This window comes from Cricetulus griseus, chromosome 9 (assembly GCF_003668045.3).
Source record: "Cricetulus griseus strain 17A/GY chromosome 9, alternate assembly CriGri-PICRH-1.0, whole genome shotgun sequence".
In the NCBI taxonomy this organism is placed as follows: Eukaryota; Metazoa; Chordata; class Mammalia; order Rodentia; family Cricetidae; genus Cricetulus; species Cricetulus griseus.
Window position 1 is genome coordinate 26,553,199 of NC_048602.1, and position 23,653 is coordinate 26,576,851.

General features: G+C 49.7%; 1 protein-coding gene across 2 annotated transcripts in view; it reads right to left on the reverse strand.

The window, feature by feature from the left end:
- Nucleotides 1-23,646, reverse strand: part of Lig1 (DNA ligase 1) — a 33,912-nt gene extending 10,266 nt beyond the window's left edge. The window contains exons 1-18 of one of the 2 annotated variants that reach the window (XM_035449289.1): nucleotides 23,518-23,646; nucleotides 21,522-21,595; nucleotides 19,722-19,811; nucleotides 18,073-18,208; nucleotides 16,640-16,763; nucleotides 13,995-14,090; nucleotides 12,495-12,590; nucleotides 11,166-11,291; nucleotides 10,947-11,022; nucleotides 9,575-9,655; nucleotides 9,263-9,319; nucleotides 5,887-6,059; nucleotides 4,614-4,780; nucleotides 4,167-4,243; nucleotides 2,988-3,079; nucleotides 2,680-2,779; nucleotides 1,505-1,590; nucleotides 753-868 (exon numbers count right to left, since the gene is read on the reverse strand). In XM_035449289.1, the coding sequence (XP_035305180.1) occupies nucleotides 753-868; nucleotides 1,505-1,590; nucleotides 2,680-2,779; nucleotides 2,988-3,079; nucleotides 4,167-4,243; nucleotides 4,614-4,780; nucleotides 5,887-6,059; nucleotides 9,263-9,319; nucleotides 9,575-9,655; nucleotides 10,947-11,022; nucleotides 11,166-11,291; nucleotides 12,495-12,590; nucleotides 13,995-14,090; nucleotides 16,640-16,763; nucleotides 18,073-18,208; nucleotides 19,722-19,811; nucleotides 21,522-21,586 (1,758 nt within the window). In that variant the 5' untranslated portion in view covers nucleotides 21,587-21,595; nucleotides 23,518-23,646. Of the gene's footprint in view, nucleotides 1-752; nucleotides 869-1,504; nucleotides 1,591-2,679; nucleotides 2,780-2,987; nucleotides 3,080-4,166; nucleotides 4,244-4,613; nucleotides 4,781-5,886; nucleotides 6,060-9,262; nucleotides 9,320-9,574; nucleotides 9,656-10,946; nucleotides 11,023-11,165; nucleotides 11,292-12,494; nucleotides 12,594-13,994; nucleotides 14,091-16,639; nucleotides 16,764-18,072; nucleotides 18,209-19,721; nucleotides 19,812-21,521; nucleotides 21,596-23,517 lie in introns of both variants that reach the window. The other variant, XM_027431306.2, reaches the window with a different exon arrangement.
- Between the last annotated feature and the right edge of the window lie 7 nt (nucleotides 23,647-23,653).

The following is a 23,653-nucleotide window of genomic DNA, read 5'->3' on the forward strand; positions in this document are numbered from 1 at the left end:
CAGGTCATCAGGCTTGGTAAAGCATCTTGCCCAGCCTGGTGCCTGCCTTCATTGTTTCTGTCTTCCCATTGCCCCACCTCCCTGACTCTGAAAGCTCATCCACCTTGCTAAATGCAACACAGACCTGTCTGAATGAGTTGTGCTACAACTGAATCATTTTGGATTCTACTGTTGGCTTAGCTGTTTGAATACTGTCTGGTCACGGGGTTTGAGCAGGGTTTTATATACATAGATGCCATCTCACACACATGATATCTTTAACATAGCGTGACCACTATTATAAACCGTTTTCTGATTGTCTTCTCAGTATTATTCTGAAGACTCACAGCTGAGGTTGTGCATGTGGAATCCACTGCTGTGACTGCCCCAAAGCCCCAGGTACCACTCACCTTGCGTGCTATCCCTTCCTCATGCGATTAATGCCAACCTAGTCCCAAATCCCACCGAGAGAGAAAAGCCATAGCACACTTCCCAGCATGCCTGTCCCGAGAGGCCTATGCCTGTCACTGCACTAGGAGTCACACAGGGCCTTCCAGAAGGGCAACCATATTACATTCACCAAGCACCAGGAGAGTTAGCATCTGATGACCCTTCTGTAGTCAGAACTCCTGGCACCCCCATTTTGCCATAAGCTGGGTGAAGGGTACTGCCCTCACTGAACAGAGGGCAGATTAAAGCCAGAGAGGACTGTGCCATTCGGGGCCTGTACTGAGTACCGTCCTCCCACAGGAGGGGCTGTGCTTTACCCATACCTGGGCCCGCTGCCCGTCATATTTGTACTCGCAGGTAAAGTCCACCTCCTCAAAGCGTTTCAGTACCTCGCTGACACCCCGAGTGGGATGAGCCAGCATTGGTTTAAGAGGGACCCCTGGGAAGGAAGAAAGCAAATTAGGAAGTCAGAGGGAAGGCTATGGATCAAGGAATTAGATAGAGGGAGCAGCAAAGGCTACCAATTTGCCCAGGACCTACTACTCTCTTCTCCTGCTATCATGTAAAGGACAGGACCACCCACACTTCAGAAGACACACTTGGGTCCCTGTACCAGCCTCCCTGGCAGCTAATAAAGGCCATAAAGCGGGCACAGGAGTAACAAGAGCAGTGTATGGTTACACCAGTCGCATGCTTGACAAGCAACACGATTACCTCCCCTGTCCCTGATCATATAGGATTTAGAGTGACAGCTTCAAGACAGCAGAGAGTCAAGAGAGAAGGAACCCAGGTCCTTGGATGACCACTGAAGCACAGCCACATGCCGCCATGGCTGCCTGCCGGGATCTGAACATGGAGGTGCATGACAGACTCTCCTTGGCCAAGCCACTGCCTGAGCCTTCTGGGAAATTTGTGCTGCTGCAGCCCATGCTCCTCTCAGTTCATAAGGGAGCGCTCAGCGGAAAAGGAAAGGGTCTCGGCAAAGGGAACAAGCAGTCAGAGGCTGTCTGGGTGCAGCTGCTCACTCAGGCTCCAGAGGATAGCTGCCCCTGCCTCAAAGGCCCGTGGCGGGTACCTGGGCTCAGCCTGCAGTGCTCTGGGAGGCGTTCCAGGCCATGTTCCAGCAGCACCGGGATGATTCGGTCCAGGTCAGGTACCTCACTAGGGAGAGGTTGAAGAGAAGAGAGCAACATGACAAGCTTTTTGTTTTCTTCCATGGTACTGGGAGGAAGGGTAGAACCCAGGATCTCAGGCATATGAAGGAGATGTTGCTGGGCCACAGCCCCAACCCAGATCAGGACGGATCATTCTAGGCAGACGACACTGCATCACAGAGCCATGCCTTAGCCCCGACCTAACTGTGAGATTCTGGGCAAGTGCTCAACTGCTAAGCCACATGCCCACTCGGGGATTTTACAAGACAGGATCTGCTGCACTGTAACAGGGTCCCAAGCTGGACTCTAACATGAAATCCCAAGTGCGTCCTGAGATTTCAGGTGTAAACCACACACCCAACCCATGGAGGTTCTTTCTAGAACTTGAAAACTCTGCTGTCTACATATAAGCGGAAGTACAGAGACCCCTCAGCCCATGCCAGACTGGGGCTCCTGAATACCTCTGCTTAACTCTGTGACCGTGTCCTACTCCCAGTCACCGTGCCACCCCATGAGGGTGGTCTCCCTCAGCGTGGACCCTCCCTCACCCCTTGCTCATGTCCCAAGAGCAATGACTGTGTCCCACTCAAGGCTATGGCCGTCCCGGCTGGTCTGGGTCAGGACAGAGCCTGGCCTGGCAGATGGTGGAGCCTCCAGATGCTAAGCCACTGGGTGACGTGTACAAAACTTATCACAGAATGCCCAGTACTCAGAGAAGTCAGGCCCAGATCAGGTGCCTTGGGGCTATTTACGGAACTGTTCACTGCCCTCCTTCACTGAGGAGGTCACTGAGTTAAAGGTCGTAGGTCAGCTGCTCACCAAAGTCCCTCCATGTGGCTCACTACAGAGCGCTAACCCTCACTGTGCCTGTAACATCGACTATGAGTAGTCACAGCCTCTTCTCTGGGTCCCTTAGGGCTTTGGCTGGAACTCCAGGCAGGTTGTGCCCGAGGCCCACATGCTCTCCTTGTCTGCTCTGCTCTCACTGCTCACAACCCAGCATCACCCCTGCCTCGATCACAGCCCCATGCTGGTGTTAGACCCATGTCAATCACTCACGTGTCGGCCACGACTCTGCCCCAGCCCTGCATCTCACCAGAAGGTCTGCTTCAAGATCATGCCTTGTTCTTCCAACCATGTCTTTCTGGCCTCTGTGGTCTTGCCCTTCCCAGCATCCACAACAGCTGGGGGAAATTCTATGAAAAGACCCACCAGTGGCTTAGTTATGAACATGACCCCTTGGCTATTCAAGGGCCCATAGTCATGGAGGGCAGTGTGTGGCCTATGACAGAGAAAGGAATGAGGTAGGCTGCCTAAGAGCATTCTCGGAGAATGGGGCAACAGATGGAGAAGGGGGGCCCTATAAACACAGTGTTGCCATAAAAATGGGCCAGAGCTACTCACCTTGGCCAGGGGGTGTGAGGCTCACAGCCAGGGCAAGGGCAGCCAAGACGGACTGCTCAGCCAGCCCGAGGCGCAGGCGTCCACTTAGGGACCTGAGGAGAGAGCAGCAGGGGTGAGTGGGCTGGCCACTCTCCAGTCTTGTCCTCCACACTTTGTCTGCTCCTGTCTCCCTAGTCTCTACCTTCCGGGAAACCTCCTCAATGTCCAGACAGCCAAGATATCCCATAACCCCTAAATGACAAGGCAACTGAGGCCAGCCAGGAATGGCCATGACCACAGTTTATCCCTGGGAGACAGAAGCAGGAACCTCACAGGTGAGAGACAGGTGCGAGGGTAGGAGCTTGAGAAGTATGAGCCACAGGCAAAAGCTGAAACAGAACAAGACTGCTGGGGGTGCTGACAGTCAAGAACCTGACCCGGCCCAGGTTGTGCTTTGAGCCAATCACGACACAGGTAGCTAAAGCTCCCGCACCTCACAGAGTGGCTGGGAGAACTGACAGCATCAAACAGTAGGTACAGGGCAGAACACCTAAAAAATCGCTTCAAGACACACTTCAAGCGAGATCAGTGACTTTCCATCTACGGTCATGACAGCTTTATGCTGAACTCAAGCCCAGGCAGACATAAGTAATCAATCACAGAATTTACCCTTCAGCTCCAGGATCCTTCTCTAGGCAGGATCACCAGTGGAGGGGAGTTAGCCCATGAAAAGAAGTTATTATAGTTCCATATGAAACGTTCCCCACAAGCTCATATTTTAAATGCTTATCCACAGCTGATGGTACTATTTTGGGAGGCTGTGGAAACTTCAGGAAACAGCCATGGAAGCAGGTCACTAGGCCATGAGCAGGAGTTTATACATGCCTTGGTTCTCGTCTTACTCTGTTTCCTTATCTGCTGTAATCTGAGGAGCCTCCCACACCTGGTGTCACAAACCCTGCCATCCCTTCCCTACCATGATGATCCCAGACCCTCCAAACCATGAACCCTCCATCAAGCAGTTTGACCATAGTAATGCAAAAGTAACTAACTAACAAGGCTTCCTACTCAAATCAGAACTGGGTCATGCTGGTACGTTCCTCATCAGAAGGCAGTCAGGTTGCTGACAGTGTCTGGAGCTGCCAGGTGCTCACCACCTAGGCCCCTAAGCCTCCCCAATCTCAGGAGCCCCGTGTTTACCTGGCAATGAACCGGGCTTCCGAGTGACGGCAGGCAACAAACAGGCCCTTGATGGCATCCAACTTCTTGGCCATGGACTGAAAAGAGTGGACAACAGGCAAGGCACCATCAGAGGAGGAACCAGACGATTTCCATTCTTAGAAAAGCTGCCGCCACCGCCACCTGTTGTATGTAGCCTTTTGCTCAGAGGACATTGGCAATTAACTAGTTCTCTTTGCTTCTCTCCCTTTATCTGACAAGCATTAACAAGAGTTCTGACCCCCACCCCCAGGAGGCATGGCATTAGGTGCCAGGGTCTCCAGAGGAGAACAGGATGAGACACTATGACCCACGCCAGCAGAAAAGAACAGTCAGCTCCCACAGTCAGAGCGCAAGGTCCCATCCACATGCGTTGCTTTAGGTCCCAGGACATCGGGGTGTTGGGATGAGCCACCCTGATCCACTTACAGCACTGCCAGTGAGCCGGGCAATGTCACAGAATTTGGTAAAGACCCCGGAGGTGGTGAGCGGAGGAGGGGGCAGCATGAGTCTCTGAGTGCTGCGGCTGTTCTCGGCCACCAGTCCCACGTCACCCTTCTCAGCCACCTCAGCCCGGATGGACTCCAGCTGACGGCCTTGATAGAGGAGACAGAGGGGAAGGAAGGAGTAAGGGGGAAGGGGGAAGGGGACCTTGAGGCTACCTGTCTCCCTTTACTGGCTGGATGTTTCTCCAGCTATCTGGGCTTGTGGGCTTTCTCCTTTTCTACAGACTGCCTCCTTGAGACAACCAGCTTAAGTGTCTGCTTCCATTAGGTCAGTGTAAGAAGCCTGAGCAACAGCCATTCAGAGGAAGACGAGCAGCTGGGTGAGCGCACCCAGACCCAGGGCCATGTGTGGGATGCCCATGGATGGGATGAAGCCAATGGGAGTGCAGAGGGCTTCCCCTTCTATCCTTGGCTGCTCTCTAACAGTCTCCAGCTTCTTACTTATTGGGTTTCTGTTGTTCTACCTTTCAAAACTGCAGTTACCATACGGGGAGTGCCTTGACCTTGATTATGGTCCAAAACAGAGTCCCATTATGGCACCCTTGAGGGAAGAGCAGGAGGCTGGCAAGATGGAGAGGCCACGGCAACTCAATGGTGGTGACCCAGTGTCTTTCCTCACCACCCCACTTTGATCCCACAGCTCCTGTCCCAACACAGGCTGTGTCTCCACCCCATACTGCCCAGATCTTAAAAATACGGCCCTGTCAAGTACTCTTTCCCACTGGCCTCTTCGTCTACCTTAACTCATCCCCAACTCCTTCACTGCTGCGGAATAAACCTCTGTACACTGTGAATATGTATTGCTCTTATTGGTTAATAAAAAAGATGACTGGCCTGTAGCACAGCAGAAGGCAGCTAGGCAGAAAAGCCAAACTGAAAATTCCGGGGGGGGGGGGGAGGGGGGAAGAAGGGCGGAGTCAGAGAGATGCCAGCCAACTGCTGGGAAACAAGATATGCTAGAGGACAGGTAAAGTCACAAAGCCACACAGTAAATCACTGATTAACAAAAATGGGTTAATTTAAATGAAAGAGCTAGTTAGTAATAAGAGCTAGTTAGTAATAAGCCTGAGCTATTGGCCAAGCATTTGTAATTAATGTAAGTCTCTGAGTGGTTATTTGGAAACTAGAGGGTGGGAGAGAAACATCTGTTTACACTTCACAACCTCCAAGTGTCCCCTCCAGTTGGTTCCTCCTACCTGTGGCCTGGGCAACTGCCTTAAGGAGGACGCCATCACCAACACCCAGCTCTAGTCCCTGCTGAGGTGGCCCAAGGCGGTTGAGGCTGAGGTAAAGAACGGGAAGCAGGTCTGGAGGTGACAGGGCCACCACCGAGCGCAGCAAGTTGCTCAGTGTCTCCACCATCTTGAGCCTGGAGGAAAGGGTCAGAGTATGTCCACCTATCTCAAGGTCAGTGGGGTCTGGGGTCCCAGGAAGGGAGGGGGGGTAGAGGAAAGGAACAAGGGAACGGAAGGGAATGAAGTGACAGGGAACAATGACAGCTCGCCTGTGGAAGGGTGACTGTGAAAATGACAATGAGGATGGCAGTAATCGCTAACAGAGGACAGCAGCCATGCTAACAGAGGACAGCAGCCATGCTAACAGAGGACAGCAGCCATGCTAACAGAGGACAGCAGCCATGCGCAGATACTTCCTCAAGAAGGCATTGGTTTTAAACCCTTTTAACTAATGGATCCTCACGTCCCCTCTGAGACAGGTGACATTATCATCCCCAGTTAGCAAATGAGAAAAACAGACATGGAAAGACTATGACTTGTCCAAGGTCATAAAGCACCGGGCTGAGCTTCAGGCTGAAGTTCAGGCTAAAGCTGTCCATTCTAGGACACTCCAGCCACCGAAAATGATGGCCATGCTGCCTGTGGATGCTGGTTATGGTGACACAGACAGAAACTGTGGGCTTCTATGGCCTAACTGAAGAGGCCATGTGGGCTGGGATGTAGTTCAGTTGACAGAATGCTTGCACAACATACACAGATCCCCACATAAACTGGATATGGGGACCCTCCTGCAATCCTAATACACAGGAGGCAGAAGCAGAAAGAGCGGTTCAAGGGCAGCGTGAACTGCATGAGACCTGTCTCAAAAAACGACAAATTTTAAAGAAAGGCTGTATTTTTCCTGTAACAAGCCTGAAGAACAATTCTTTCAGAAAGGCAGGAGAAACAAGAGAAACACAGAGTCACCATTTAACCACTGTACAAACGCCACAGGGATGGATGGTTGTTGCAGAAAGAGCTAACTGCTGGATGTTAGGATGTGCAGACACCTTCCTCCCCAAACCCATGTCTACTCAGCTCCAGAACGCGACCCATTTGAAACAGGGATTTTGTGGGTGTGATTAAGGATGGAGAGAAAGCATGCTGGATTAGGGTGAACCCTAAACCCAAGGCCTCTCAGAGAAAAGGGCATAGAAAGAGAAGGTGGTAACGTGTACAAAGCTTGCTGGAATCCCAGAAGCTGAGAGAAGCTGTGTCAGGTTCTCTCCCTGAGCCTCAAGAGGAGTCACCCTGCCTGCCAACAACCAAACTGTTGCCAGTGCCTTGGCTTTAGACTTGAGGCTTCCTGCACTGAGGGAAAATAACATTCTATTGTTTTAATTCACCAAGTGGCGATCTGTTCCTGGCACCCTGGGACAGCGGCAGGGGTGGAACAGTGGGTGAATGTAAGAAAAGGAAGGAACAGGAAGTTCCCACAAGGCTGCTAAGAGGGAAGCTGCAGAGTGGAGAAGCCAGGTATTCAGCTTTGGGGCTGGGTGATCCAGACCGGCGAAAAGCACTGTCTGAAACTAGATCTGAGGAAACACGCTACAAATCCAAACCGAGACTTCCACACAAGCCACCAAAACTTCAGCAGTATCAAGGTCAGAAAGGACAAAGACAGATGGACGGGACACCTGAGGACAAGCTGGCCACAGGTGGGAATCCCAGAAAAGAAACCAGGACAGAAATGGGCAAGTGTCACAATGCAAATGAAGGCAGGGATCCCTGTCACTAACAGCCTTGTGTTGACATCTTGATTCTGATCATCTTGGTTCTGACAAGGATTCTAAACCAGAATAAGACATCAGCACAAAGGAAGCCAGTCCAGATACATGGGGACACTCTATTGCTTTTGAAGGCTTTCTAGAAAATCTTTAATAATAAAAAAAAAAACTTTAAAAAGAAAAGAAACAAAAACAAATCGGATACCCCTGTACCCCATGGCTTTGGGTTTGGGGTCAGGAAAGCCACCCACAGTAGATAATGTATGAGATTCTCCAAAAGCTAATGTCTCCCCCTGTGTCGTTGATAAATTCAATCTCCACAAAAGGCCGAGATATATGCTCTCCCTTTATCCCTGGGGAAACCAAGTCCAGAGAGGGAGGCCAACCATCTGCCATAGGCACAATGATAACTGTTCCCTTGGCCACCACACCCAGCTGCTGCTACAAGCCACTTTCTGAGCTATGTATCCTGGTACTCAAGGTCCTTCCCATGTCCTCAGTCACCTCACTGTGGGGTTACACCTCATGTGGAGTTCTTAAACATTCCCAAGGAAACATTTCTAAGGACAAAACGTTAAGGGCAGTCTAAAGACGCATAAAAATGAAAGAATGTTATAGGAAAGTTTAAATATGCCAGGAAAGCTTAAGCCAACATGGAGCAGTAAAAATGAGGTCGATAAAACAAGCGCTGGCAGGATGAGGTAGACACCGTAACACTTAAACCACCTAGATACACACAAGAAAGCCCTAGGTGTAGGAGGCCGAGAAGGGACAGAACTGGGGAGAGGAGAAAGGGAGCCAACATGGACCACTGATGCTGATATTGCAGATCACTGGGAGGGAAGGCTCTGCAGGGGAAACTTGGCAAGCAAGGTCACCCCGGCTGTAACCAAGCCTGGACTTCCATTCACCTGAGATGTGGAGCAAGACTGAAGCCACTCTGTGTGACACACTTCCTGTAATTCCTAGAATCTGTTTCCTAACCCTGCAGATCTGGCTGACCTTTGCGTGTCACGCGGGCTCATTCAACCTTTGACAGTGACGGGTGAAGTCCTCTGCAGAGGTCACACTCCACAACAACAAAACCAAGTTACAATCAGTGAGAGACAGTTCTCACAATGAATTAGGTGTGAGACTTCTGTGCGGAGCTACAACACGTCTTGGCTGCATGCAGCCTTTAGGCACAGGCTAGACCCACTTAAACCAAGAGAATATGCCGTCAGAAATGATGCTGTAGCCAGGCGTAGTGGCGCACGCCTTTAATCCCAGCACTCAGAGGGCAAAGGCAAGCAAATCTCTGTGAGTTGGAGGCCAGCCTGGTCTACATAGTAACTTCCAGGCCAGCCAGGGCTACAAAGAGACCCTGGCTCAAAACCCAAAAGAAAAAGAAATGATGCTAAGGGGCTTCTGAGGCTGGGCCTGAAAATGGTGTGAGCCATGTTTGTGACTGGACAGTGACCGTGATGGGGAGAAGAGGTGAAGGAAAGACTGCAGGGCAGGAGGCAGCACACAATCCCATGCTCAGGACAGAACCACAGGGCACCTGCCCCCAGGCCTGAGCAATTAATTACCGAGCAGAAACCTCCTCAATCTTCTCAAAGGTCCGGGCCACAGCGAGAAAAGGGACTCTAGGAAAGGAAAAGAGATGTGAGAACCTCCTGAACAGACCGTCACATCCTGTATCCATCCTGCCTCCTCACACCCTCCTAGGGAACAGCCTAGCTAACACCAAACGGCAGAGGCAACTACCCACTATCCCTTCCCATGGCGCTGTGTCCCCAAAATAGGAATGGGAGAGACATGACAGCTCTTCCAATACAGGCCAAAGTGACAGCCCCAGGGACAGACAGAAGCAGGACAGCATGGGAAGGCTAACTCCGTACTTCTGGCCATGTTTCCAGCAGGCATCTTCAATGGGGTGGTAGTTTCTCTTGGAAGGATTGTAATTTGTTGGATCCAGGGCTCTATGAAGGCAAAGGAGAGGCAAAATTGTACGTGTGACTCTGGGTCTCAGAGGTTACCTTTCTCAAAGGAACGCTTCTAACAGGAGTTGGACCTGGCCACCATCACCCAGCCCCAAAGGCCACCACATTCCCAGCCCCTCACTGGGGGATTCTAGGCAGGGGCTCTACCACTGAGCCACGCCCCCAGCCCCTCACTGGGTGATTCTAAACAAGACCTCTGCCACTGAGCCACAACCCTAGTCCACATTTGGTTTTAAGTAAGGCAAGAATAGGGTCTGATTCCATTACTTTATAAGATGTTTATCCACCTAGCCACCTGATTGTCCATTCAATAAATCCTGTGTTCCTAACTGGTGATGTAAGAATTCCCCAAACAACTTTGGGAGCCCATTCCACATAGAGGGATACTCCCTGAGCCAAGACACACAGGGGTGGGCCTAGGCCCTAACCCAAAGGATATGATAGACTCTTATGACCCCCCCCCACCCATGGAAGGCCTCACCATCCAGGGGGAGCAGAAAGGATATGTGATAAGTAGGTTTTAGGTTGGGGGAGTTAGGGGAGGACGGGAGGGAGAGGGAACTGGGATTGTCGGGTAAAACAATCTTGTTTCTAATTCAAATAAAAAAAAAAAAAAAACTGCAGAAAAAAAAAAGAGGAAGACTGAAGAAAAAAAAAAAAAAAAAAGAATGCCCCAAACACAATTAAACAATCACTATGCAGCCTATTCAGAGAACCACAATCCAGAAAGAGAAGCAGCTCTCCATGGTCCCTACCCATTAGATACCCAGGGCTGGCACAGAGGCTCTCAGGAGATCCGGATAAAGATGCTTGCTGTTTCCAAAACATGTGCTCAACCTGGTAAGCTCGGTATGGTGGAATCTGAGTGCTAAGAACTGAGGACGGAGTACTGGATGGGGATCAGTGGACAAAGGGGCTTAAGATTTTGTCCTGGGGATAGTGCGGAACCACTCTAGACAGGTGGGTAGGGGGGAGAGGTAAGAAAACCCATGATTGAACTGTTGTGTTCCATAGGTGCCCTAGTCCTTTAAGGGTCAGACAGGAGGCTGGAGGTCAGGCATGAGGCCAAGCAATCAATGGGGATGCAAACTCTGTCCCTGAGCAGTTCTTATTCTGCCTGCATCCTAAGGTTTTGCAACAGGGGCCAAAGATGTCTAAAACACTGACCAATGGCCAAACCATTTGAGAGGAGGGAGCCCACGCTCGGGCTGAGCCATGGGATGGAGAAAGGAAAGCACTGGATGTCTCTCAGACGTGGGCACCGACTCACCCCTTGGTCTCTTCCTTCCCTGGAGTACCTGGCTCTTCTTGTTTCACTATGGCTTTCTCTGCTGGCTTCCGGGGAGCTGCAAGGGAAGACAGGGAGTAGAGGGTCCTTACTCCTGATAGTCCCCACCTCCCAAGCCTTGTCCAGCCAGTACTGCCTGAACAGAGCCCGCAACCTGCTGCCTGCACAGCCCAGAGGGACAAAGAGGAGAGATGTGCTCACTGAAGAAGCTGCTGAGTGTCTTGGCGCCTCTGGCAGGAGGCTTGCTCTGCTCCTCTTCCTGAGGCTTCTGTTTCACGCCGGCCTTACACACTGGGATGGTCTCTGTCTTTGTCAAGGTTCCCGACTCTGAAGTGAGAAAGGGTAGATGGGGATACAAACTGTTTCTGCCTCTGGGCTTTAAGATACCAAGGTCACTGTGCCCTAGAAGTGCAAAAAATCAAACCAATCTAGCCTTTCTACCTGCTATGTAAATGCAGGGCCTCTGGCCTGATGTTCACTCCTCAGTGCTAATGAAAGCACAGCTGGCATGGGCGGAAACAGAAGACATAGAAATGGTGGTGAAAAGAAGAAACCTCAGCACCCAGCTGGGTGCCATCTGCCTGGAATCCCAGCTATTCATGGCACTGAGGCAGGAGGCCTGCAAAACTACAAGGCCACCCTGGACTACATAGGAAGATCCTGTCTCAAACAAACAAAAACCTAGAGCTGGGGACAAGACTCAGTTGTAGAGCCCCTGCCTAGAATCCCCCAGTGAGGGGCTGGGGGTGTGGCTCAGTGGTAGAGCCCCTGCCTAGAATCCCCCAGTGAGGGACTGGGGGTATGACTCAGTGGTAGAGCCCCTGCCTAGAATCCCCCAGTGAGGGGCTGGGGGCGTGGCTCAGTGGTAGAGCCCCTGCCTAGAATCCCCCAGTGAGGGACTGGGGGTATGACTCAGTGGTAGAGCCCCTGCCTAGAATCCCCCAGTGAGGGGCTGGGGGCGTGGCTCAGTGGTAGAGCCCCTGCCTAGAATCCCCCAGTGAGGGGCTGGGAGTGTGGCTCAGTAGCAGAGCACCTGCCTAGAACCCACTAGTGAGTGAGAGGCCTGAGGTATAGCTCAGTGTCAAACACTTGCCTAGCATATGCCAGGCTCTGTATTCCACTACCAGCACCACAATTCGAAGTCTCACTTTTCTTGTACTTGTAGAAAACGAGAGCTAAGTAGGTCTTAAAACCGTCCTTGTAAATGTCACCTGTGACACAGGGATCTCAAGGACACCAGGGCACAGAAGCTGCACCATGCCCTTCAAGGACACTCCCACTTCTGAATCTTAAGTTCACTGTATTTGACTGGCACCTATGATGTCTAAAGCACTTTCCTTGAGGGCATTCCTCTTTTTCCTCATGCAAGCAATAAACCTGATAGTAGCAACAAAACCTAGGATTATCTTGGAGTTCACATTGAACCCAAGCTGCAGAGTATGTGCCTTGCTTTAAAAGGCCCACCCTCCAAAGACAAGTGACACCCCAATCAGGATCATGAAGCTGAGGTGAGGGGGATAAGCAACTCACCAGGGGACTTGGAAGCCTCAGCATGCTTGCCCTCCTCCTTTTCTTCCTTGGGTTTTACATCTTCACTCTCTGTGAGGCTTTCCATTGGAGTCTGTGCTTCTGGTGACAGACAGGGAAGTTAAATGGTGGTGAGGCCTAGGAGGTAGTCTGAGGCAGGAAGGTCACAAGTTCAAAGCCTGCCTGGACTACAGAGTAAATTCAATTTTTAGTCTGGGCAACTTTGTGAACCCTTGTTTCAGAAACAAGATACTGACACGGAACTCAGTAACCCAGCACCTGCCTGACCTGTACATTTTTATTTACAAAACATACTGAAAAGCTATGCCCCTAGTAAACACTAACTTGGGAAGAATGTGCCTTAGGATAAAGATACTCCTTTTACTTGGGAGATAACTCAGAATGGCTAAGATCTGGAACTTAGAGTAAAATTTTTTACTAACTACAAGCTTCCAATAGGAAATCAAGTCTTCACCAAATAATTCAAACTTGCTGTGGGAAACTGAGCTATTTTTTTTTTTTTCTTATCACATAACCAAGAACCTGGCTGGGTCAGAGACTGCAATTGATGGAATCACAGACAGCCCCCATGATCAATGGATCCAAGCCAGTGCACTTCCTGCACTGCACCAAGATAAAAGGAATCCTCTCAACAGCCTGACTGTCTCCAGTCTCCAAGGGAACACAGCGACACCTGCTGGGCACTAAATGAAAAACTAGCCAAGGAAACTCTCCAAGTAGCAGGTACATCTCAAAGGACATCCTTGGATAAACTCACCACCTATGAAAAATAATTTCCCTGCAATCGGGATGTACTGTATGAGAGAAGAATAAATTTTAATAAACAAGAATAGAATACAAAAAATAAAACTTCAGCAAAGCAGTGGTTAAAAAAACAATAATGTCCATTAAATAAAAACGAAATTAGTTATACACAATACTAACTTAAGACAAGAAAAATGTGTCAGAGACGTTTCATGATGAGCTCCTGCGTAGTGGTATGGAATGTTTATTCATTTAACTACATATTCAAACAGGGTCTTGCTGTGTGGTCCAGACGGATCTCAAACTGACAGTGACCTCCTCCCTCAGCCTCCTGAGTGCTGTGATTATAGACATAGGCCACCAAGTGTGAAATATTACTTAAAGGTTGAGATATCAGATCTGGAAGTCCGAACATCTTATACTGCACACACCTTCCCTACCCTTCAAGGTGCCCGGGCTATATCATGGATAGGTGCATACACATACATACATACGTACATACACACACAAACATACATACATACATACATACACACACACACTATATCACAGATAGGTGTATGCATGTATACACACACACATTCTATATCACAGATAGGTACATATACATACATACATACATACATACATACATACATACATACACACACACACACACTCTCTACATCATGGATAGGCTCATGCATACACACACACACACACACACACACACACACTCCTCTCACCCTGGTCCCTCACCTTCTTCCTTCTTCCTTTTCTTGGCTGCTCTGCCTTTGTCCTCATTCTGCTCCTCCACAGTGTCCTCAATTGTCCGTTTCGGGAGCTGCTTCCGAGCTGGGAAGGCAAAGGGAGCACTGTGGCTGACCACTGGTTTACCTGTGCCTGCCCCAGTGAGATGAGACGCAAATGCGGCCACTTGGAAGGTTCCGGATTCCCTTTCTGTCACAGACACTCACTACCCCAATAAACAGCTCATTCTTCAAGCTCTGAATCTGTGACCTGGAGTGAGTGAGTTACTTAACCTCTGTGCCGCCCCTTCTTGCATTTCGAGAAAGGAAACAAGTTCTAGTAAACAGTAACAAGCTGGTGTCTGAGAGCCTTGAGGACCCAGCCACCACTCTTTAGCTCACATCTTACCACACACTACCCTCAAGCTGCCTCTTGCTCTTCAAACCACACTGGGTTCTCTAGAAACAGCACAGTCAGAATTCCCACATATCTTGTGTTTTTCCTACCCCAGGGCCTTTGCACATGTGGCTCCTATCTGGGATAGTCCCCACTTGCCTTTTATGACCCTGCCCTACACACCATGGACAACTGACTTCTGAGCTCCCAGAGCACCAGTGACCAGCTCTACCCAGGGGAGCATTCAGGGAAATGAGTATGTGGTATTAAACTTTTGCAAACTGGAGAACCTAGTTTTAACCATACATTATGATCTGAACACAATTTCAATTCTAAATTGTAAGCAGTCTTTTTTTAATGCTAAGAGCGTGGGTTCCTATCTGAGGGGACTCTAGTCAGCATGAGCTTGGCAAACACGGCTCTGGCAGGCCCTGCCCTTCTCTCCTATTCCTGCCTCCTTGCTAAAACCCATTAGGTTACAATGCTAAAGCTAGCCAGCGAGAGCTACTCCCTTATCTGGCCACTTCCTCCTCCTGAGGCTGACTACCAAAGGTCCAGCTATTGAAGTCCAACAATCAGAAGCCCCCTTTGGCTCTCCTAATTAACACGCCCAATTAAAACCAAACACCTCATCCTAGCATGGACTTTCCTCTTTTACCTTTATAAACAAAGACCCCTCCCCCCTCTCCCTTGTTCTCCTCCCCTTCTCCATGATCCTCTATCTCCTGTCTTTGGCCCCTATCGGAGCCCTTTGTCTCCCTGAGGCAAATAAATCTCATTTGTGCAGAAGCTGGTCTTGGGGTGTCCTGAGCCGATCCTGATTCCTTCACTATTCATTATAACTTGACCAAATCTGGAATTCCTAGGAGACCCATCTCGGTGCCTGTGAGGGCATTCTTGTTGAGTTTTAACTGTGGGAGACGCACCCTGAATTTGAGTGGCACCGTCCTACAGGCTGGGGACAGGGAATGTATAAAAATGAGAAGTGGGCTGAACACCAGTGGTGGTTCCTTCTGCTTCCAGACATGAATGCAGTGTCAACAGCTATTGTCATGCCTTCCCAATCATTATGGACTGAACTCTCAAAGTGTGAATCAAAGTAAACTCTCCTGGCTTTAAGATGCTTTTGGCAGACATTTTGTCACAGTAACGAGAAAGGAGAAAGAAAGACAGACAGATAGGAAGGAAGGAAGGAAGGAAGGAAGGAAGGAAGGAAGGACAAACGGGAATACATTAAGTTTTCAAAACCTGACACACTATATGTATGTACATGTCACTTCAGATATCAGGTTTTTGTCATGAATATTTAATCTGTGTTTGGGTTTTTAAAAACTGACAGCGTTCTGTATGACAAGCAGATCCCCAGACCCGAGTTGCTCATGGAACACTGGAAAATCCTCCCTTGCTAAAGCTGACTCCAGTGGAACACCCTGTATGTATCAGATGCTGGGGTCCAGAGGTGTTTTGGAGTTTGGGCTTTTCAATTTTAAGTCTTCAGACTGCACTGGCTGAACTGGTTGAGCATCTCAGATCTGATGGACCTGGGATGCTGGTTTGCCCCAGCTTCGAAATGTCCATTAATTAAAACACCACAACTTTACAAGTCCCCCCTCTCAAGCCACCACATTACAAGTCCTCAGAGCCGGCTGACAGTATCCAGGTCACATGTGGGCCTCTCACCTGGCCCTTCTCCATACCAAGTCTTCTCCTTCCAGCCTATCTCAGGCTGATTCTCTAGGACGTTCTCCAGTCTCTTTCTTCAGTGTCCCCAAATGTGTTCCCTGTGCCAGAACTCCAGACATAAACGAACCAGATATTCCCAACTCATTCACACTACATTGGAATTCTCTTCCTTACTCCTATGCCACCTGCTTCTCGTTGCCTTTCAGGGCTCAGCTTATTTACTCTCTCTTCTAGAAGTCTCCATACTTACACGTTTGTGTTCCTACCCAGAGCTGTGGGTAACTATCATTCCCCGGGACAATCACAATTTCCAACATGTACTGAGTGCTGCCCGTAGGCCGAGTCAGGCCCACTAACTTTACATGAATCAGCCTTTAATCTTGGCCCTTCTGGGCAGCTGGCACTGTACTTCAGACCACCTATTCCACAGGTAAAGTAGCCACACCTCTGGTCACACAGCCGAGGAGGGACAGTTAACCCTGCTCACCACCATGGTACTACCACCATCAGGGCCACTGGAAGGATGAGCACCATGGGCAGTACAGATGGAAAGGAAAGAGTTGGCCTGTCCTTACCAGTGCGACGCTTCGGGAATCCTGATGGGGAGATCTCCATGGAGGGGCTACTGTGGAAAGGACTGTTCTCAGGACATGCGTCAGGGCTGGGAGGAGAGCTTTGTTTGGAGTCTGACACAGACTTCTGGAAGGAGACAGAAAAAAAAAAAAAAAAAAACAGTTCTAGAATACAGAGGATACACACATCACCTGGCGGTTACAGCTAACACACGATTGAGAGCAGAACAGACTCAGTCTCTCACATCTACCGTCATTTCTGTTCCTCGGTCTCATCCCCGCTCAGGGCACCTTCTCTCATCTAGGCAATCATCTGACTCACCGGAACACGTTTATAGTGTCCCAGACTCACTCCGCTATGGACCACAATGCTAACTGTGCCTCTTAAAGCACCAGAATCTTCCTTTTTCAGCTGTACATCTCATGGCCTAACTAAAGACTGTATCCACCAATCTCCCTTGGACTTAGTACAATCATGGGTCTGAGTTCTACATTCCTCAGCCTCCTTTGCAGCTCGCTCGTGTGGTCATGAGACTAAGGACTGTATTTTCAGCCTTCCTTGTATCTCCCACAAGGTGCAAGGAAGGAGAAGACTAACTCTTGCCCGTTATCCTGTGATACTATTTACCATGGCATGAATGGGGATGGACAGATGGACACACACACACACACACACACACACACACACACACACACACACCACACACACACACACACACACACACACACACACACACACACACACACACACACACACACACTCACACACACCACACACACACACACACACACACACACACACACACACACAGAGAGACTATAATTTTTTTATTTTTATTTTTTTACAGAGACGCAAGCATCACAAGGAAATGTGACCACAGAAAGCACAGACAGAGACCATGGGGCTGGCTCAGCAGATGGAGAAACAGGCTTCTAGAAGCATGGAAGTGATCTTCCCTAGAGGCTCCAGCAAAGCGGCCCTGACCATACCCTAAAATAAAATAATCCACTCCTGGTTCCTGACCTACAGAATTATGGGATAACTGTGAAGCAGGAAGCGCCACAGGTCTGTTCTCCAGGCGGCACCAGAGGCTTGACGATGTCAAGGGGCTGAATGAGCCCCACGTCCCAGAGAAGAGGTAGACTGGGACCCTGTACCCCAACCCCCCTGCTCCAAGTCACAATAGCAGATTGCTTGTCTCCTGGACAATGTCCCCAGAGTCTTCCTGCACAGTTACTGCACTCGGCTGCATAGGCTGAGTAAGAAACTTGTCAAAGGTCAACAAGCTTGGAGACCTGGGTTCAATTTCTAAAACCCATGTGGAAGTGGAAGGAGAGACACCACAAAGTCGTCCTCTGACCTCCTCTCACACAGCAAGGCTGTCCACACATACCCGCGAAAATTAAATTTAGACAAGAAAACCGGCTGTATCTACCTGGACTTTAGGGGTGCTGGGGGCTTCATCTTCCTCCTCCCCTTCGCTGCTTAGGACCTGGGCTGCCTTCCTTCCAGGCCTCTTCACTGGAGAATCACTCTCAGGCACTGCTCGATTCCTCTCCTTCAGTGCCACCCTAGAAGGTAGGAGGGAGACGTGGAGCGCATGGCAGGCAGCACGGGGCCACTGCCCAAAAAACTCTGCATTCCCTTCTCTTCCATTTAGCACACCTTCTGGGTACCTCCAGGGCATTCACTCTTTTCTTATGAGATGGTCCCGTGCAGCCAAGGTTGGCCTCAGACTCGGTACATAGCAGAAGCTGACTCTGAACTCCTGACCCTTGCCTACTCCTCACCAGCCCTTGCACTATGGTGTGTGCCACCATACTTGACTCTGTTATATGCCCTTAAGTAGCCTTCCCTCTGTCTCTTTCTCCATCCCGTGCCTGAGGCATCCTGAGTGTCCATGTGGTAGTAACATGTCACGAAAAGTAGACGGATTTCTTGGCAGGGACCAGGCACCAGCTTGACACTGAAATCCATATGGAGACCTTCTATCTTAGCCACAGAGGCACTGGATTCTCCTGGAGCTGGAGGTACAGGTAACTGTGAGCCACCTGACCTGAGGGCTGGGAAGCAAACCTCGGCCCTCTGCGAGAGCAGTCTGTACTCATAACTGCTCTATCACCTCTCCAGTCCCAACGTCAAGTTCCTACCTTAGCTCTGAGTTAACGTTTTTACAATTACCACGTAAAATCCCTCCTATGTTAGACAAACAGAAATACAACACACGTAATTACAGGCACATATAATTAAAAATAATAAAAGCAAATCTAAATATGTTAGTGTAGAACTGTTAACACCAACAAAGAGGAAACGACCTAGATATTCACCAAAACTGAAATGCTAAATAACTTCTATAGCATATCCATAGAAGGGAATACAACACAGGAGGGAAAAAAAACTGAGCCCGTGTTCCTGAAAGAAAAAAAAGCCCTCTAAGTCATGCTAATAGAAGCAAGCTGACGAACAATAATACACAATATACATGGCATGGCCTAAGTAAGTCACAGACAACAAACCGTCATATGCATTTGCACAGAGCAACTGGTTCGTCACCGTGACTGACCTCAACATCGTAGCTTGACTCCTACAAGTGCAGAGGGCCTTTTCTGCAGTATGCAATGTGTTACAAATGGCACGCTTTACTCACTGACCCCGTGCAGAAAGCATGTTGGCTGTCAGGCACCTTTTTACTCATGAGGAAGCTAGGACAAAGGAAGTGAGGTCTCCTGCTCAACATCCCAATGAGGCGATTATGAACTCAATGTATTCACATCCATGCTCTGGCCCAAGCGTGATCATGTTACCCAAGCAAGGCCACGTGGCATCTCTCCCGAGACTCTGTGAATCAAAATGTGGCCAGCATCTCTACTCCGTGGGCGGGGTCTGGTCTAGAACGAATGCAAAGCATATGGAAACACAGCCCTGACAAGAACTCCCAAGTCCTAGGCTTGGCTGTGCCTTCTGGCTGTCAGATATCAAAATTAAATATCATTTTGAGGCCTGACATATCGAAAGTAGGTTTTTAACACATGCAGACAAAAGAACTACTAAGGGCGTATGCCCTGCCCGGGTCCCCTTACATACTTTGGAGGTGGCTCCTTCTCTTTGGTGCTGTTAGCTGTCTCCTTCTCCGGCTTCTGTGCTTTACCCTCTTTCATGGGTTGGAAAAATGACCTGGAGGAGCATAAAGGGGTGAGACTTTTTTTTTTTTTTTTTAGTTTTTCGAGACAGGGTTTCTCTGTGTAGCTTTGAAGCCTATCCTAGCACTCGCTCTGGAGACCAGGCTGGCCTCAAACTCACAGAGTTTGCCTCTGCCTCCGGAGTGCTGGGATTAAAGGCGTGTGCCACCAACGCCCAGCCGGGGATGAGACATTAATGGCACCAATGCTCCAACCAACTAGGCCCACCTACAGCTCCAGACACCCATCCCCAGCCATGCAGATTGCTCTACTTTTGTATAACCTTGGGGGATGGGGGGTGGGTGGGAAACGACACACCAGGGATGTAGCTTAGTGGTAGACGGCTTCCCTAGCATGGGCAAAGATCGTGTATTTTATTCTGTTCTGAACACACTCACTCACACACACACAGCATCTGAATAAAGAGCTGTCATCCCAGGACAGAACACATCCAGGTTTCCTATCCCATGAGTAAACAGGGATTTGTGCCTCCCGGGTTTCCACTGTGGAGGTCCAGGTCTGAGTCTGCTAGTATCCAGTCCCTCCTTCCTCTGATGCCCCCCCCCCTCTCTCTGGGGCTTCTCTCGGTATAGGACATGAGTGGCCTGCACTTACACCTACGACACATGGACACATGACCCAGGCCTCACCAATTAATGCAGTGCTCTGCACACCTGTAGCCCACATTGATTGTCCCAAGCCAAAATTTGACTCTAGAAATTACTGGGTTAGAAAAAAAGGAGGTACTCTCTTCCCTGAGATTGCTGATCTTGGGAGAGTCAGCCTGAGGCTGACAACATCAAAGGTAACAGAGCTGACCAGAGACAGACCATTACAATATTTCGGTTGCTGGATCTAACCGAGGCTGAAGTCGTACAGTGCAACTATGGAAACCAAGTATGTTTTTCTCTCACGTTCCTAAAGGTACCTTGCATTAGCACAGGGTTTTTGAGCTGGCACTGAAGCTATCCTGTGCACTGTGGGAGGTTTAGTGCATGCCTAACTTTTATCCACTTAGACATCAATCAAAAGCAAATCCCAGACCCCTAAATCGTCAGAACCAAAAATGTCTCCAGACACGGCTACACATTCCCATGGGGGCAAAACTGCTGAGAACCACTACATTAGGGACCAATACCCTGCAACTAAAAATGAGTAACTGATTCATTCCTTTCTCCAATGTCCCATTTCCCATTTTCCAGACCACTCAATGATAGGAAATTTCAATCTCACTCTAGAGCTCAGAAAATGAGGATTCGAAGCAGAAAGCCCAGAGTTTGGTAGTCATATTACACAGACACAACCTCTTGCAGGGAAGAGGAAGCCCAAGGCACTGAGGAAGCTCAGAAAGTTACAAGACTCACAAGCCCCTTCCCCAAGGTTTATATAAATGGTCAATGATTGCTAGGGGGGAGAGAGGGACTGTTCAGTGGAGCAGCCTGCAGACTAAACAGGGAGCTCCAGGGTTGCAGCTTTCAGGAGTCAACACCCATGATGAATCTGGAGTGAGCAGGTGCCTTTGTGTCACCAACTTTCCTTTAAGTGACACCCATAAATAAACTCACTGACTCACTAAGTTAAACTGTGGTGGAATCATTTCTTTGGCTTGTCAATGGTGCCCTACGTGGGGTTAATTTATGTTAGTTCTCATTCTTCCCAGGAAAAGTCACAACGCAAAGTGCCTTGACCCAGGCAGGGACCTTACCTGATACTTTTCTGCATGGTGGCAGCAGAGTTCTCCCCTTTCCTCTCTGGTTCTTTTTTTCTCATTAGTTGTACCTGAAAAAAAAAATTCCAAAGACCTGCTAAGGATATTGACTGTGCAAAGACTAAGATGGGGGGGGGGGCAGAACAGACAACAACCCTCCTTAAGGAAATAAAAAACAAATGCAATCAGGGGCTGCAGAGATAGCTCAGTGGGTAAGAGTGCTTGCTATAAAAGCAAGAGGACATGAGCTTGAATCCCAGCACCAATGTTTAAAAAAAACAGAGAGGCATGGCTGGACATGCCTGTAAACCCAGCACCATGGGGTGGAGACCAGTGGAGAAAGGAGATCGAAGAAGCTCTCCTTTCTGAAGATAATAAGGCAAAGAGTGATATTTTCACACATGGGTCTGGATTACCTCCCATACTACTTATGTGCTTTACCAAACACATTCCATACATAACTCCTGGTATATACACACATGAACACACAGCAGGGAATAAGCTGTACAATCGGAAATACGCATTTCCTCTTCAGGAAAAAAAAAAACACCCAATTTTATAAGCCAATATGAAACTTTAATTAAAATTCACTATTAGGGCATAAAATTTCCAAATCAGAAAAGGGGAAGTCTCCTTTTCCGTACGGTGCCTGCTTTCCATCTAATACGAAAAATTCACTGAGAGTACGTAGACTTTTTTTTTTTCAAGTTTTTATTCTTTGAAAGTTAAGTTTCTTTATCTCCCCAGCCCCGCCCACCACCACACACACACAGCGTATGGTACTGAGGACAGAATCCTGGTGCTCCCAGGCAGGTATTCTGTCACTAATCTACATCTGAAGACCTCTGTCGCCCCCTCCCCTTTTCAAATGCCCCTCCTCACCTCGACAAGGTCCTTCTGTTCTTGCTCTCCAAGTTTCTCTGCCTCCCCAACTGTACACACACTAAGCTACAAGCCCTGACCCACCCCTGAGTGTTTCCAGGCCTCACCCCCAGTCTTGTCCCACCCAGGTCCAGGGCCGTGCCCCTTTCTGGCAGCCTAACGTCCCCTTTTAGCTGACACTCATCACATCCAAGCTTCTCTCGTCTTCAGACAGGAGGCTCTCTACCTGACCAGGGATGTCACCTTGCTCTCCATACGAGGGTCCGGCCGGCCCCATTCCACCTAGCATCTTATTTATTTATTTATTTATTTATTATATATACAACATTCCACCTAGCATCTTATTTATTTATTTACTTATTTATTTATGCTCTCCATACAAGGGTCCAGCTAGCCCCATTCCACCTAGCATCTTATTTATTTATTTATTTACTTATTTATTTATGCTCTCCATATAAGGGTCCAGCCGGCCCCATTCCACCTAGCATCTTATTTATTTATTTATTTATTTATTATACAACATTCCACCTAGCATCTTTTTTTTTTCACTTATTTATGATGTACACAACATTCTGCTTCCATGTCTGTCTGCACACCAGACTTCATTACAGATGGCTGTGAGCCACCGTGTGATTGCTGGGAACTGAACTCGGGACCTCTGGAAGAGCAGCCGGCCAGTGCTCTTCACCTCTGAGCCATCTCTCCAGCATCTTACACGGATTGACAGCCGGGGGGGGGGGGGGGCGTCCAGGGTTCACCGTGCGCGCATTAAATCTTCCCTCCAGGCCCCTCCTCCCGTGACGCGGCCGATTTCGGTGGCCCCGCCCCTTTCGAGGCCCCGCCCCCTCCGAGCCCCCCCACCCCCTCCCGGGATCCGAGCAGCCGCCGCGCTTGCAAAGCGCCGCCGCGGCCTTCGTCCGCCCGTCACCCGGGCGCCTCTCCTTCCACCGCGGCCGCTCCTCGCCCTCTCCCCGCGCCCCTCGGCCGCCGCGGCGTCCCCACGCTCGTCCCGCTGCCCACCCACACCCGGAACCGGCGACGTGCACCGGGGACGCTCGCCGGCGCCAGCCCCAGCCCCCGCTCCCGCTCCCGCTCCCGCGGCCCCGCTTGCCTCGCGAGTCGCCTCCCGGGACGCTGCACTCGTTTCGCTCGGCGACGCGCGCCCGCCCGCCCGCCAAGCCCTAAATTGGCGCCACACGGATTTCGCGCGCAGCCTCCGGCGGGCGGGGCCGAGGGTGGAGACGGGC